General features: G+C 35.5%; 2 protein-coding genes across 2 annotated transcripts; both read right to left on the bottom strand.

Moving 5' to 3' along the window:
• Window positions 1-646: 646 nt before the first annotated feature.
• LOC141833949 (uncharacterized) lies at window positions 647-3,601 on the bottom strand. Its single transcript, XM_074721439.1, has 5 exons — window positions 3,298-3,601; window positions 3,130-3,221; window positions 2,947-3,047; window positions 978-1,063; window positions 647-884 (listed from the first exon to the last, which is right to left on the bottom strand). Exons 1-3 carry the CDS (start codon window positions 3,599-3,601, stop codon window positions 3,015-3,017), a joined length of 429 nt encoding a protein of 142 aa, XP_074577540.1. The 3' UTR covers window positions 647-884; window positions 978-1,063; window positions 2,947-3,014.
• Window positions 3,602-9,110: 5,509 nt separating this feature from the next.
• On the bottom strand, window positions 9,111-16,061 carry LOC141833543 (mRNA-decapping enzyme-like protein). Its single transcript, XM_074721019.1, has 8 exons — window positions 15,724-16,061; window positions 15,577-15,617; window positions 15,213-15,262; window positions 14,735-14,879; window positions 13,080-13,133; window positions 11,169-11,292; window positions 10,525-10,986; window positions 9,111-9,341 (listed from the first exon to the last, which is right to left on the bottom strand). The coding sequence occupies exons 1-8, from the start codon at window positions 15,877-15,879 to the stop codon at window positions 9,282-9,284; spliced, it is 1,092 nt and encodes a 363-aa protein (XP_074577120.1). The 5' UTR covers window positions 15,880-16,061; the 3' UTR covers window positions 9,111-9,281.
• Window positions 16,062-16,175: the final 114 nt, after the last annotated feature.

Here is a 16,175-nt window from a genome sequence, read left to right as displayed (position 1 = left end):
TGATTTGTTGAGGCGTTAGGATAAAACGTCGTACAAGCGGGTGTCACAATAAATACTAGCGCCCCAACAGATATTTGTTGAAGCGTTACTAAATGTTCCTTAAAGTGTTTTTGAGGCATGAAAAAATGTCTCATCTGCTATATGTTGAGGCATTTTATTGTGCCTTTTAAAGTTCATTTTAAGGCATCCAAAAGTGTCTCATCTGCTATATGTTGAGACATTTTATTTTGTCTCATAAATTTCATTTTGAGGCACAAAATAATGCCTCACCTGTCATATATTGAGGCAATTTATTGTGCCTCTTAAATTACATGTTGAGGCACAAAATAGTGTCTCACCTGCCATATATTGAGGCAATTTATTATGCCTCTTAAATTACATGTTGAGGCACAAAATAGTGTCTCATATATAATATGTTGAGGCGTTTTATTATGCCTCTTAAATTACATTTTGAGGCACAAAACAGTGCCTCATCTATCATATGTTGAGGCGTTTTATTATGCCTCTTAAATTTTCTTTTGAGGCATGAAAAAATGTCTCATCTGTTATATGTTGAGGCGTTTTATTATGCCTTTTAAATTTCAGGCATGAAAAAGTGTCTCATCTGCTATATGTTGAGGCATGACAAACGTAACTATATCAACTCAATTAAGAATTATGTAATTTCAAAAGTTATACACACATTAACATACTTTACAGGGTGTTTAGTTTAGAACAAGTTGGAGAGCATTTGCTCAAATATCGACCAATCGGTGTAGTTATGATATCTATGAACAAGTAGAATCAGCAAGTCAGTCTCAGTTTCCATGAACAGCTGCTCTTCAGATGAGTGTTTGTTGTCTTTTGAGCTTTGCTGCCTCGGTGAATCTTACTAGCTTTTGCTCCTACAAGAACAAGATAGAACATAAATTATGATTAAAATTCTTGAATTTTCACAGCTAGAACTTGGAAATCGGAAGACTAATGCATTTCTCTACCTGATTGTGAATGAGCGATTGGAAAACCTCAAGCTGCTTTGTTCTACTTTTGTAAGACTTTTTCCTCCTCAAGCAATTCATTGCAGCTGTTTGGGGAAAAACGAAGATTACATCATTCTTTCAAAAAAAATTTCCCATTGCAAGTTGCAACTAAGAGACGGCCTTAGATTGAAGTTTTTTCTTTGCAGGAGCTTTAATTCCTGATTGTTGTAATATGGCATGCATATCCAGAAAAATAGAAGCATGGTGAGAGCACTTAAGTTCTTCAGGATGCAAGCTGAGTTTTACTGGGTCTTTTATTGAAATAGAGGAATCCTAGCTAGCTAAAATGAAATGAAAGTCCTTTTGGGACAATTGTTACGTTGAAGACAAAAAAGTCAAGACAAAATTCACGAGGTCAGAGTCTACAAGACTACAACAAAATAAATAATTACCAATCTTTTTCCAGACCATGCAACGCTGCGTACTGGCACTCTAAATATTTTTTTATTAGTTCTTTAATAATTTGACTATTATTTGTTGGTGGATTCAAAGCAGTAAAATACCAGCCTAAATATGTGCACCCTTCGAAGCTTGGTCAACGCACTCGCAGAGGACTGATGTAGTTAACCGTACGTTTTTCTTGGATAGAAATCAAGCTAAGTGGTCAGAAGAAAAGAAGAAAGAAATTAAACAAGTCTAATGTCAAATTAAGAGATCAAAAATTATACTTCACTTTCCATTTTATCAGCTGAAGGAATCAAGAACTGGTCAAATAAGTTTCGATAAAACGAGAGGCGTGTAAAGATAGACATCGACTAAAAGACAAGGCATTCACTGGCTAAATTTAATCAAGTAAAAACATTCACCATGTCATAATGTTCATCTATCCTAATACAATCAAATTATCTAAAATATCATTTGTTATATTTAGACAAGTCCACAACAATTAAGCAAAGATATTTACATTTGAAATAATTAACATAATTGATCTGAAGGTTTAGATATTCCTAATGATATAGTATTAATTATATGGAGATTAATTGAAAAAGTAAGACGTTTCAAATGATTCACTGGGTATTTTGTTTATCAATATCCATGCTTATCATATTCGTGTTTATCAAATCTGAGTTTACGTTATCCAAACCACAATGTTTGAGCAACTATCCCATGGCAGATTGTTTAACGACCAGAGTTTATATCTAGATACTAACTAACCTATATATGCTTGCTTTAGCTTCTTGGCAAATTAATTGAGAACATTTGTTTTAAAGATATTGCCAGAAATATCAATCCAGAAATTTGTAACGATGCTTGCAGCTTAGTGAATATTACATATTTGTAATTTTTTTACTCCATGTCTTATTAAAATAGCTAGAATGAGCATAATACATAACAAATTAATTTGAACTGAACAAATTAATTTGAACTGCTAAAAAAGATTTAAGGAATATTTTCCCTCACATTTTAATTATTTTTTGATCCAACTTCTCGGACTAATCTAACTGAACAAAGCCACCCACAACGCCTTGAGCAACATGTCGTTGTTGCTTTGAGATCAAAATGTTTACACAAGAGGACTAATTGGATTGAATTCATTGATCAGCACCATGCTTCTATAAATGAAGTTGTATAGGGGCAACCAAGCTTTCATACATATAGGCTCTATTAAAGTGTTCCACAAGAGGACAAAATACATATAGAGATTGATTGTGACTTAATCAGAAAGCATCCAAAAGTATCTATAATACTTTTTAAAAGAAATATTCATATATTTATAGATGTTACTCGATAACAGTGTATCAAGAGTATCAGACATTCCAATAGCAACCCCACTTAACTGATCATATCAGTTCAAGGATAATTCCAACAGATCAATTAACCGATCTAACAATAGTTAATCAACAGTTAATTCAACCTAATTAGTTTCTGATCAATGCATTCAATCTAATTCGCATATAGCAACATTAGATTTAAAACAAGGACTCACCTCAAGATCAGCTATTCTTGCTCTAGTTCCAATCTTCTCTGCCGATCCAAGTTCTCCTTCTTCCTTTCTCACATCCGAAACCCACAGAAGGTTCCTCTGATCTGTCGATCAAAACCCCAAGGAAACCAACTAAATCCAAAGAAATCTCACGAATCCAAGAATTTGCCTTACAAGGAAGCTTACCTCAGATCCGTGCCCTAGAACCATCTTCACCTCTACCCCTTCTTCCTCCTTGCGGCCGACACAGGGAATCAATCTAATTCCAACATTCGAATCTGAAATCCGGAAGAATCATAGAAATGAGATCAAGAAACCCTAAAGCCTAGAAATCCAAGCTTGCTATCCACTCACCGATCTTCTTCCTCTTCTTCGATTCGCTGTCGCCAGAACCACCACCACTCGTGCGATTCCAGCCACCTCCAGCGAAAGCCAATCCCCAACGGATCCAGCCTTTAGTCGCCGGCGATTCCTCCGCTTCGGCAATGGCGTTGGGTGACGAAAGCTCCCGGCGGCTTGGCTGCGGAGGTGTGGTCACGCGAAGGAATCGCGATCGGGAGAGGGAACTCGCGATTTCCTTCGTTAATGAGAAGCTACAGTAGGGTTGGGTTTTTATGGTTAACGGGTTGTGGGTTGAATCCAATAAGTCTTTAACCATTAATTCATTAACCTTTATTATCAATTAGCCCACTAATCTAATTCATTTAGGTTAATTAAACCCATTAGAGGTAAAGTCCATTTACCTCATAATTAACCCCAACATTTAGGGCAATAATTTGTATTATTACAAATCAGCCCTTATAATTTTTTGGTATTTTACACGGCTGATGGTGGGGAAATGGACGGTTGGTGCTGCGGGAATGATCGACTGATGCTATAGGCTACGGGAATGATCGATGGAAGAAGAAGGAAAAGTGGTATCGGCAAAATCAGGGTTCTGTGAAGTAAGAAGAGGGAAAATGAAAAGGAAAAGAAAAATAAAAAAATTATAATTTTCATGATTTTATTACAAAAATGCCACTCAAATTTTAAGTGCCTCAAAAATTACATGTTGATGCATTTTAACTAAAATGTCTCATTAGATAGTGTCTTCTAAAATCATTTTTCTTGTAGTGGCCGTAACCAATGCTCTTACAAATCTATTGAACCGGAAAGATCAATCGATTAAATTGTAAAAAAGATTGTTTATCTCCTGCAGTTCAATCTTACAACCACTGACGACCATAATAATCCTACTCCACATCTACTTTAATTAATTTGGATTAATGGACAATAAAATGGGATAAAGTTTAGCTGTTGAGTCGCTTCAGGACGTAAGGAGGAAAAAAGGGCTTACGATTTACAAGAGAGAGGCAAAAATAACTTTAGCTAGAGATGAGGCGCCGTCTCACTATAAGTAGAAGATTAATTAGAGTTCGAAAACGAAATGGTGAAGGTCTGACGGCTTACAAAAATCTTCAGGATTGGAATCACAATCTTGATTAAAGAGTTCTATGAAGGATGAATCTGGATCTTCCATTCTTTGACTACACTTTTTGCAGCAAACAACTGATCAAACACGATCAGGATTCATTTTTTTCATACAAAACGGGGCCTTCGATGGAATTCTTTCAGCCCGCACTAGCTCCTCCTCGACTTGCCAGTGCCGGCGCCACCGCCGCCGCTGCAATGTAAGTCAACGAGGACCGTGCTCTTGCACTTGGGATCCTTCTCGGGGAGCATGACGTACATGAGGCATCGGGAGCATCCGGCGAGCAGCATCGTCGCCGTCTCCAGGGACTTGCTCTCCCGCCCCTCCTCCTCCTCCTCCTACACGCACGAGCTTGGCGGCGACACCGACGTGTCCTCCTCGACCGCCGCCCCCGCTCGCCCTCCTATGCCTCCCCGCCATGTTCACCTTCAGCTCCATCCTTGGGTTCCATATATCCATGATTGTTCCGGCTCGTGATACAACCCGTCTACCAATCCCCAAGTAGCTAGGGAGGTGGGATTTGGCTCTCCACCACAACTGCGACGCTGCTTCATTATATAGAGGAAAAGTAATTATATTCCAGGCTCATTGCTTTCTTTTAATTATTAAAGAACAGATACTTCTTTATTGCACCTGTTAATTGCTTCCTTACCTTCCCTCTCATTGTCTTTTCTAAACATCTTCATATGTAGAATGGAGAAATGATCGAGAAGAGGTGAATGCTTTAATGGGATTTAAAATTGGGTAGCAGACGTATAAATTGAAGCCTGTGCCTGTATTGATGGCTGAAATCAGGGCCGGCTCTAGGCATAGGCCGGTAAGGCCTGTGCCTAGGGCCCAATTTTAATTGGGGCCCATCTAATTAAGATATTTAGGGTTAATGGATAGGTTAATGGATAGCAGAATTATTAAAATCCGATCCGGAAAGTTCCGATCCGGCATCCAGCTGCTATCCCTTCGCATTCCCGCTGCGTTTCCCGAATCCCGATCTCGCCTCTTCAATACCCCGATGGCCCGATCTCACCTCTTCATCTCCCCTCTTCCTTCTTCTTCGACGCGAGCAGCGAGCTCAAGCAGGCTCCTCGGCTTTCCTCGGAGTTGTCCCTCGGCGCTGAGATTTCCCTGCGTTCTGCGTTCGGCGTTCCTCGGAGCCGCATTCTCGACGCTGAGATTTCACTGCGTTCGGCGTTCCTCGGAGCTGTCCCTCGGCTTGATTTTCGCTGAGATTTCACTGCGTTCGGCATTCCTCGAAGCTGTCCCTTACTCCCTCGGCTTGATTTTCGCTGAGATTTAGGGTAGGACGGCCGCTCCATTTCTCTTGCTGTTGATTGCGTCCTGTTTCCCCCATATTTGGGCATCGGATCCGGGGGTCTTGGGTCTTCGGCTTTCTTTGGAGTAGGGCAAAAGGAGAGAAATTCGTTGCTTGAAAAAGGTGCTCCTGTTCCTCTTCTGTTCCTTTTGAAAAAGTAATTCCTGTTAATAAAGTAGATAAGGCTTCGCCTCCTGACTCCTGTTCCCAACTTAGCCGAGTCTTCTTTCTTCTGAGTGGGCGGATAATAATGAATTCCTTCAAGGCAGGTAACGAGCAGAGTTGCAGAGTTAAGCTACGCGCAGCAGAGTCAAGCGACAACGCGATCTTTGTATGTCCAGAATTTCCTTCGCTTCCTTCTTCCTTAACTTCCAGTATTATTGTTGCTGAGATTTAGGTAGTGTTTTTTCGTGTTTGAACCAGCTGTTCTACGAGTCCTTTGATGAATCGTTCGAGGGGACAAGACGGACTACTAAGGTAGATTTCTTCCGGATCTATTACAAGAGTAAATATTCATATTTCAGTTTCTTTTATTAATTCTAGATCGTTTACAAATCTAGAAATGACGAACAAGAAGCATGAGGGAATTATTACCATAATTAGTGTTCTTAATTATGGTACTCAATTGCGTTATTCTAGATTACTTGTTAAGTCCTTAATTTTATTTTATATAAAAAAATTATTTTTAAAATTAATATTTTAATTTATTTTAAAAAAATTTTAAATCCACCATTGTCGGTCTCAAGTTCGAATAAAAAAGAGTGAGAGAAATGTTTTTAAAATAATAACAATTATTTTAAAAAAACATTCGCCTAGGGCCCCTTGTAGGCTTGAGCCGCCCCTGGCTGAAATCAATAAACGAGAAGTAGCCCATGTACAATAGAAGTTAGGATTCAAGTATTTATAACTTGGAGCATAGTTGAGTTATAGTTATGACAGGACAGATTTATTGAAGTAGACAAGGGTCGAATTTCAATAAAGCCGAGACAATGTCCTTCTCCGTCGTGACCAGCTGTAACTTTTCGATTTACCTCCTCACATATGATCATGAAATTGATCGTGTAGGGCCTTTTGCTAAAGTAGAGTTCAAGTACTTGTAACTTTCGAAACACGATTGAGTTGGTTAATATAGGACAGATTTATTGAAGTAAATAAGAGTTGAATCTCGACAAAGTCAAGGCAATGTCCTCTCCATAATGGCTAACTGTAATTTTTTGATTTTTCTTTTCACAAATGATCGTGAGGTCGATCATGTGAGATCATTGGGATGGTAAATTTCAAGTAGGATTCAAGTACTTGTAGCTTCCGACTGGGTTTTGTTTATTGCAGTGAGAAAATTGACACTGTGAGCACAGTAGGGTTGTGTTGTTTGGCAAACTTTTTTTTTTTTTTTTGTAAAGTAGAGAATTAAGATGACTGGAAGCTTAATGCCACTAATAATTAATCCATTTAAGGTTTTCATGTGATTTTTAAATTAATTTTAAGTTTATAAAATAAAAAATTCATAAAAATATTTTTAATTTTTAATTTATAAAAAGATTTCATAAAATATTTAACTGATAAAAATATGAATATGATATTAAAATCAAACAAAAACTATTACGTTTTTATAAAATATGTAATATAATATAAAAACAATTACTTAAAAAAGTTATACCTACGTTTGTAAAAAAATATAATAATAATTTTACGGTTTCTACTTAACCGTCCAATTAGTAAAAAAATAATAATTCATTTACTAAAACAAAATTACCATATCAATAAAATTAAATGTTTAAATTTAAATTTACAAAAAAATATTATTATAATTTTACATAATACTTAACAAAAAAGATAATTACTTTTACCGAATAAATATTATTATATATGTTCTTTTAATAAAAAGATTAAGGAGGATGATTTTAAAAATTTTGGATGCTGTTTAAATTTTGCTTTTTTTTCTCATGTCAAATTCATTTTATCTATCAGTCCATCACTCTTTTTTAGATCGCTAAACCAAATAATGGGGTTATTTGTAGCTACGTGAGTAAATAGGAATAAATCCACATGAACAGGCACTGTTCGTCACATGAACAGGCACTGTTCGTATATATGTAAATCAGTAACTGAAATATTAAATGGGTTATACTTTGAATAAATGGGCTTTATTTCTAATTGTCAATCTGGTGGATAGGTCAAATCTCTAGAAATACTAATTGACATTTATTTAAACACACAAATCCAAAATAATTAAAATGTTAATGCAAACAGTAACTGAGAGGTATACCCCTATTGGATCTTTGGGAGAAGAGGAGCTTTCCATGTAGAAGGTTTTCTTTAAACCCCAATTACATATAACTCCTTGTTAATTATCTTTTATATGTCATCTTCTGAATTCTTCTCCATGTATAAATTACTTTTGTTTATATTTTGCATGGATGTTATAAAAAAATAAGTGCTTAAAAGGATTAAATAGAGTTCCTGGTTACTAAACTATCTAGGTTTTTTACTTTTTTTTTAAGACTAAGCAGTAATTAGTATAATGTAAACAAGTAGAATTGAAGGTTCACAAACAACAACAACAACAACAACAAAAAAAAAAAAAAAAAAAAGGATTCCCGTCTTGATTCCATCTCATCTCATTACTCCATCTCATCTCATTACTGTACTCGTTAGTGTTAGTTCATACATATGCTAGACATCTTTGTCACTCGTGAGGTCCAGGAAGGCCTGGAATAGGGATGATCAAAAATTTGATTAAATCGATTAAACTGAATTGAATTAAAAATTTGATTCGGTTATTTCAGAATTTTGATTATCTTTTTTTTTTAAAATCGATTAATTCAATTCAGTTTCGATTTTAAAATTTTTTATCCGGTTAAACCGAATTAATCAAATTAAAAAAATAATTTATAAATTTTAAATAAATAAATTTTTAAATCTCTAATTCATTAATAAAATTTTTATAATATTTAAAAAAATTTGATTAATTCGGTCAAAACCGAATTAACCAATTAAATATCAATTCGATTTATTCAATTTTTATTGAAAAATTTGATCGAATTTAGTTGATTTAAAAAAAATCAATTTATTTAATTTTTGATTAATTCAATTCGATTCAATTTTAACCGAATATTACCCCTAGCCTGGAAGAGGAGAGTAACTTCAGAAGGCATTGATTGATTGAAAGTTTTTAAGTTTATACTCCCAATTTAACAAATTTAATTGAAACTCTCTTCAGTATTACATTTTAGGGCTTACAAAGACACAAACTTAGGTAGCTTTATTCTCTATGATCTCTTCTTAACACTAATCTTGGAGGACAATGAGACATTACCAACCGAATAGAATTTCAACGAAGAAACAAATATTAGATTAATTACCACTAATAACAGTACCACACCAAAGTTAAGACTGGAATGTTCCCACTCATATACAACCCCCAAATAATAATATAAACAAAAGTTCCATGTCCTCATCTTCGATTGGCAATTTTTACGATAGCTCTTATAAGAAAAGGCTGCGTCATTAGCAACCATAACAAAGCAACAACCTCAATTCCATTTGCCAAAAGCTCATTCACAAGGAATAATGCGCATTAAGCATCTCCCGATAAACCATATCAATAAAATTGTTATTCTGTCAAAAACAAAAAACACGGATAAGCAAGATTCTTATAATCCGTCTAGTAATTACACAAGAACAAGGCTCGACTTTGGCTATGTGGAGATCATTTTTAAAAAAGAATTCCGCTAGTCCTACTAGTCATCAGAAATTGCATCCGAAAATTACATTGTATAAAATAAAATTAAGAAAATAAATGAGAATTGCATGATGCAACTTTTGATGCGAAAAAAAAAACAGAGTTCAAAGCAAAAGCACCTATTTTAAAATTTGAATTATATGGTTTACATGCATAACCGAGCCAAGGGTTCATCTTATTTGAACTAATGCTTATGTTTATGAAATTTGATCAAAATCTTAAGTGTCCAACATTTTTTTGTATTTCCAATACTTTCCTTCTTCAGAAGATGTGTCTGCTCTATTTTATTTTTTCCTATATAGTATCTGTTAAAACGTAATGGTTAAGTGAGTTAACCAAAAAAAAAAAATCAAGATCCTCACCTACCAAAGGGCAAAATTTTCAGCAAAACAATCAGACTAATATATACAAAAGAATATAACATGATAAATCATCTTTTACATCTGTTTTCATGCATTCTATGGCGACAAATATCTGAGACTAAAAGCAATTTTCAACTATTAATTGAAAAACCAAACTTCAATATTAAATATAAATGAAAAATCAGAACAAAATAAATATTAAATGAAAATATCGATCACAAGTGACGTGATTGTTACAGCATATACGTGAATAGCATAAATATCACAACAAATATAAATGAAAAATCAGATACCAGGCAATCGGAGCAATATATTAGCAGGAAAAACAGAAAAGAGAAGGGTTAAAAGGAAAGTGAAAAAGGAACAAAATCAATATAATAGAGATTGAAGACGATAGAAAGCAATAAAACTACTATCGGATAAAAGGCTTTATAGACGATTCTTGTTACAAACAATACTAGACGAAAAATGAGCTATAATACCTAATGATCACATCAAAGGATTTCAAGGTCCACTGAACATCTTTCAGCTCAGGTGTGGAGGTACAAAATGAGACAAAAGCAAACCACACAGAAAAGAATCAGTTAATGCAATTGTGAATAAACAAGTTGGATTCTACATCCAAAAAAGCAATGACAACTTAATAATGAAGAAAGAATGGTAAAGCAAATGAGGAGAATAATGGAAAGAAACTTACTTGAACAAGGCTCAATAGTGCATCACGAACTTTGTCTCTTGTGATAACCGGTCCAATGTTTTGACTAGGAGTAAGCGATGCAGATGGAGTAGGTGGAGGAAAGGGCTGAAGTAGTGGAGTTCCATATGGTTGCTGCAGTGTAACTGGAGGATAGAGGGGCGGAGATGTAGGGGCAGAGGATGATACTGGAGGCATTACCAGTGCAGAAGATAAAGCAGGTGAGAAAAATGAAGGTTTCACCAGATTCATAGCATGGCTGCCGCTCCCATTTCCAGATTCAAGATTATCCAGGGGTTTCATTAGAGGAACAGATGAAGCAGAGGGAATGGGAATTGATGGAACGGTTGGCAAAACAGGCAGATTGACACTTGGCGCATGAGTAGTCACAGGAACAGGTGCAGCAGCAAGATATAACTGGCTGCCCACTGTTGCATTTGATGCATTTCCAGTGCTTGTAGCATTCTGAGAAAAATAAAAGTGTTTATGTCAAGAAAAGTTACTGAAGAACAAACTCTGTGGCTTGTAGTACACAATACTTAAGTCTGGAACTGCAGCACATACAATGATAGCAAACAATGAGTAGTAACAATAAATAGCAACCAATAGGAAGCACGATAAGGGAAACTATTTAGCAGAAAACATACACTGAAAAAGTTAACAAATGCATCATCAGCAACATCAGGAGCTGCTGCAGAAACTGATGTTATTGGCTCAAGAGGGCCTTCAATGACAGATGAAGTAGGTACAATTTCAAGCTCCTCAAACTCACTGTCACAAAAAATAACATGTCACACAGCCATCATGATGTTATCATCTATAATTCAAGCAATTGATAAGGAGAGAAAAATATCAGCATCTGATGTGAATGCAAGGAGCTGAAAAAGAAAAAAAGATAGAGAATCCAAGCTATTTTATGAAATAAAACCACCATTTATTATAACCATAAAGCTGAAGTCCATGTGATCAACCATAGGAAATATGTTATCAGTGGATCGATGAAACTATGACACCATAATTGTCAAAATTCTACAATGGCAGCAGAAAAAAGTAACAAATCAACACATGATCAACAACAACCATACCTTCCAGCTACCTATGTTCTTGAAACCAGATGGAATCTTGAACCAGATAGCCTCACTTTCTGGTTTGTCCAGTCAATGGTTGGGTTGGCTTAGTCAATGCTACTAGAGAGTGTGTGCGTGCACAACTAATAGATGCCATAGTCTCTTCCATCTGACCAGCTGCTACCAATATTCCAATATTTCCCTCTTTTCCCTTCTCTCTTCTCATCTAACCTTTTCCTTAGTCACACCTAATCACACACACATCTTTAGGAAGAGACTAGAAAATAGAAGGGAGATGTGAGTTAGAATCTGAGTTGTGCATGTCATGTAATTTCTCTTTCAAGACTGTGATATCATGTATTAATTTTGATGTGTTCATGTTTTAGTTTGTTCATCCGTGGACCTAGTTTTAAAACTTCCAACAATTTCTTTTTTTCCAGCCTTATCTTTATACATGATTATGCCACTTATAGAATAATAGGCAATGGCATATTCCATTCTTTCAGTATCTCCTTCCCCTCTTCTCATCTCACCATTTCTTCATTTGCGCCTAATCTGAACTAGTGGCCTGGTTTAGGCCAGGCCAGGCATGACACGATCCACTTGTAGGACGAGCCTATGTTGGGAAAGACGAGCGGAGGTAGAGTCTCAATGGTCAAAGGGGCAAAAAGACCAAAATACCTTTTGTTTTGAATAAAAATGGCTAATTTGGGGGCATTCAATCACCTTAAACCTAAACTCACCTAATTACCCCCAAAAAATCTGAAAAATTTTAAAATTTCCCTATAGACATCTCCGAATTGTATTTTTGAATTTTCTTCCTATTTTCTGATTTTTTATATTTTTTCCATTTTTTTTGGCCCGATGGGCCTGTGCCTACACGAGTCGATCATCCAGTGTCATGCGAACAAAGCTAACTTCAAGCACGGCATATAATGAATCGTGCGATCCCTAGCCTAACACTTAAATGAGTCGACCAGGTCAGTGTCGTGCTAGTGTCAAATTGTGTCGTGTCTAGTGCAGCTTTTAGACTAAAAACAAGAGGATGATAAATGGAGAAGGGACCTCCACTCCTTCATCTGAGTTGAACATGTTTTTTTTTCTTTTTATAAATGTGGTTTGCTCATGTATTATTATTTTTAGATTGCTGTTTTCCTTTGTTCATCTATGTTTTTCTAAAAAATTCAACAAGCTCCTTTTTCATCCTTCAACTGAAAGAGACACTTGAAGTAACACATTAGAAGTTGGCCTAAGAGCCACTTGAAGATTCTCATTGTTTCTAGGAATTTTTCACGAACCATTAACTAATTAGTAACCATTCCAATGCATGGAAAAGACCATTATTTTTATTGTCACCAGTCAGTGTCACATAGGAGTTCTACAGAACCAAAAGTAAAGGAATTGCTAATTGTCAACATGGAATGGACGTATTCTGAAAGAATGCTATCCTCATATTCTGAAATATAAATTTACCAGAAGGATATAAGATACCTTTTAGAAGTTAGCTTGGACTTTGGTGGCACTTTGGAATATGCATTTAGTATCCTGAATAAAAGAAAGACTATCAGTCTAAAGCATAGAAATAAATGAAACGAGACTGCAGCTCACTTCCTATGTCTAAAGTTTCAATTGTGTGTGTGTGTGTGTGTGTGAAACGAGACTGCAGTTCACTTCCTATGTCTAAAGTTTCAATTGCAAGGATCACACAATTAAAGAGTAACAGTTAATAGCATATGTTATGCTAAACAATCAGCTGCAAAAGCAAACCCGATTTCAGAAAGTTCCATCAAAAACAGATCAACGGATAGAAATTGAATTCCCATTATGGGATGCTATGCTTTGGTTCTTCCAATACCATCCAATATTAAAGGTGAACAAATATGAGGCTTCAACTTTGTCCCATCTACAGCAAAATCTACCTAATGGACACAAATCTGGTAAGTGATAACTAGAAAGTGATGGATCTGTTACTTGGACATTGACTTCCCAGCTGCGATGTAGAATAAAACAGTGATCAATAGAAGTTTTAAAAACTGCATCTGCAAATTGATGGTTCCCAGATTGGGAATATCGATGCTTACAAATCATAAAAAAATAAATTTACCTATACCCTTTTGTTTGTTTGTCTGGACACATGAATCTTTTTTATGACATCATTGGATATTAGAACATTGCACAAATATATGATTGCACATAAATAAACTTTCAGATAGTTTTGAATAAATATTGGTACATTAATGATAAGAAATAATCCATGAAGTAAAAGATGTCAAGCAACATTCTTATCTACAAATAAACTTCTGGTTGTAAAATGATTCAGATGGTCAAATAAAAGCTTGATTGTTCTTGACCAAGGTAGATGCTCCAAATGGTAACTAGATTTCACTAGCAATACGTAAACCATTGATGAACTATATCAAAAAAGCATCACATGATACAGCTGGCAAGTAATGTTCTTTGCTGCCTTTACTTTCCCACTGATAACCAATTTCTTTCAAAGGATTGCCAAATAACAGTATGGCTTGATTGCCAACATAGAATCATAAAAAAGGAATTAGGATGAATGGAACAGGAATGCCTAATTTCATATCCTTTATTTCGTTCAGTATGAAATATATAGAAATGAGAATGATGCACCAGATAATTGTTTGTATTTTGAAATCCACCATATGAAATTGAAGAGCAGCGAGTTAATACACTATCCTTGAGCAAAGGTTTTGAGTAAACATGTTATTTTTTCATCAATAAAACATCTCAATATATGTTCTTTTATTCATCATTACTGATGGACTTAAATAAAATAAGGTGGATTAACACAAAAATGAACTAGATGAACATTTGAAAATATAAGTATGATTTGGCAAAAGTTTGACATCAAATTAAAAATCAATCCATCCCCAAACCATAATTTTAAAATAAAGTTCACAAAATATTAAAATAATGTTAAGTTACATAATATGAAATAGGAAACAACATCCATAGCAAGTAAATCTAATATGTTCTTTGTGTAATAGAATATGGGAATGGGTATATATTTGCATTTAGGCAAGAAGATGGGTATAAAAGGATAGAATAAGCAAGAATATTCTTATGGAAGTGATCAAGAGCAAATTGACACATCAAGGATCACTTTAGCAGCACCGTACCTGCTAAAGAGATTTGCCACTGCTTCACAATCAGGTGAATTATAAAACCATATGCCATTTACTTCTTGAGCTGCATTTCGGTATAAAAGATAGGGAACCTGAACTTCATACTCAAAGTCTCCCAAAAGATCCTCAACTAGATTATCTGTCAACCAAAATAAGCACATACAGTGAACCTGGCTACCAAAATTGATAAATCACAGAGAATATACAAGCACTTTTCAAGAAACTATCAATCATTTCTAACAAATTAGAATGTGTTTGAAGCACATCTTAAAACATGCTGCTAATTCACAGTGGTATATACACAAATACAAGAACTTTTTTTGGCTGTTGCAAAAAAGCTCCTATGTCTTCCTCCCTTCCAACAAAACACAGCATAAAGGAAGAAGCCTAACAAAAAAATATTAAGAAAACTGCAAAAATAAATAAATAAAAGAACTTTAAAAAATGACTTTAACATGAATCAATTTCCAACCTGTGTTACGTCTATTCATCACGATAAATTGAAATCTGGGCTGTGTGTTCCTGCAAATACATAAGCACTTAATTCTTTTCATAATTGGCAATAAAAGAAATAACCAAATTAATTAAAGTGAAAGCAACAATAAGATTACAAAAACTAAAAACTAAAAAAATAACTTCAATGAAGCAAATTAGAAGCCAATGCCCTATGAAAATAACATGAAGAAGAATACAAATATATATAACGCTTGATCCTATCTTTACCAGAGCAATTGTCGGAGTGAGGGACAACAAGAATTCACGGGTACCTAAGATTCGAATCAAAAGAAATCTATAATAACAAAACGTAATATCTTATAAGGGAGACTCCCAACTACCTCTTGACAACGAAAAGGGATCCTTCAACGTCTTTACGGCTCTGAAGTAAATCAAAATAACCCCAGATCAGATGCAATAATACCAACCAAAAACCCGCCGAAACATTATTTATCAATTACGGATGAAATTTTCCAGTCGAGACGCACCCACTGGTTGAGCTCGATGCTGAACTCGTAGAGGGTGACATGGGCGGCGGTCATGAGGATCTCCTCTACGAACGGGTCAATCCGCTGGAGAACAGTGAGGTTAAGGACCTTCGTACTGTTCTGATCGAGATTTGGCATCAGCTTCCCATTCGTCATCCTCTCGGCGCGCGACCAAAACCCTAAATCCAGAAGATCCGTAGCAGCAATCGAGAAGTCGTTCGATCGAAGCAGAACAGAAGGAATAACCACGAAAACAACGTTTGATCGAGACAGATGCTAATAGTGACGTCGCACTCCTCGGAGAGTAGTGATTGGATTTGGATCGAGATGCGAGGAAATCTAAAGAAAGAGGAAGAGATAGAGCGAGGTGTTGGGCCGAGAGGCATAGTTTTATAGGCGAAAATGTACGTTGTTAAGGTTACTTTCATCGTTGTTACCCAGACGAATACCCT

This window comes from Curcuma longa, chromosome 8 (assembly GCF_044706935.1).
Source record: "Curcuma longa cultivar G26 ecotype Majalengka, Jawa Barat chromosome 8, ITB_CL_G26_1.1, whole genome shotgun sequence".
Taxonomy (NCBI): domain Eukaryota; kingdom Viridiplantae; phylum Streptophyta; class Magnoliopsida; order Zingiberales; family Zingiberaceae; genus Curcuma; species Curcuma longa.
This window is presented reverse-complemented; position numbering and strand designations above follow the sequence as displayed.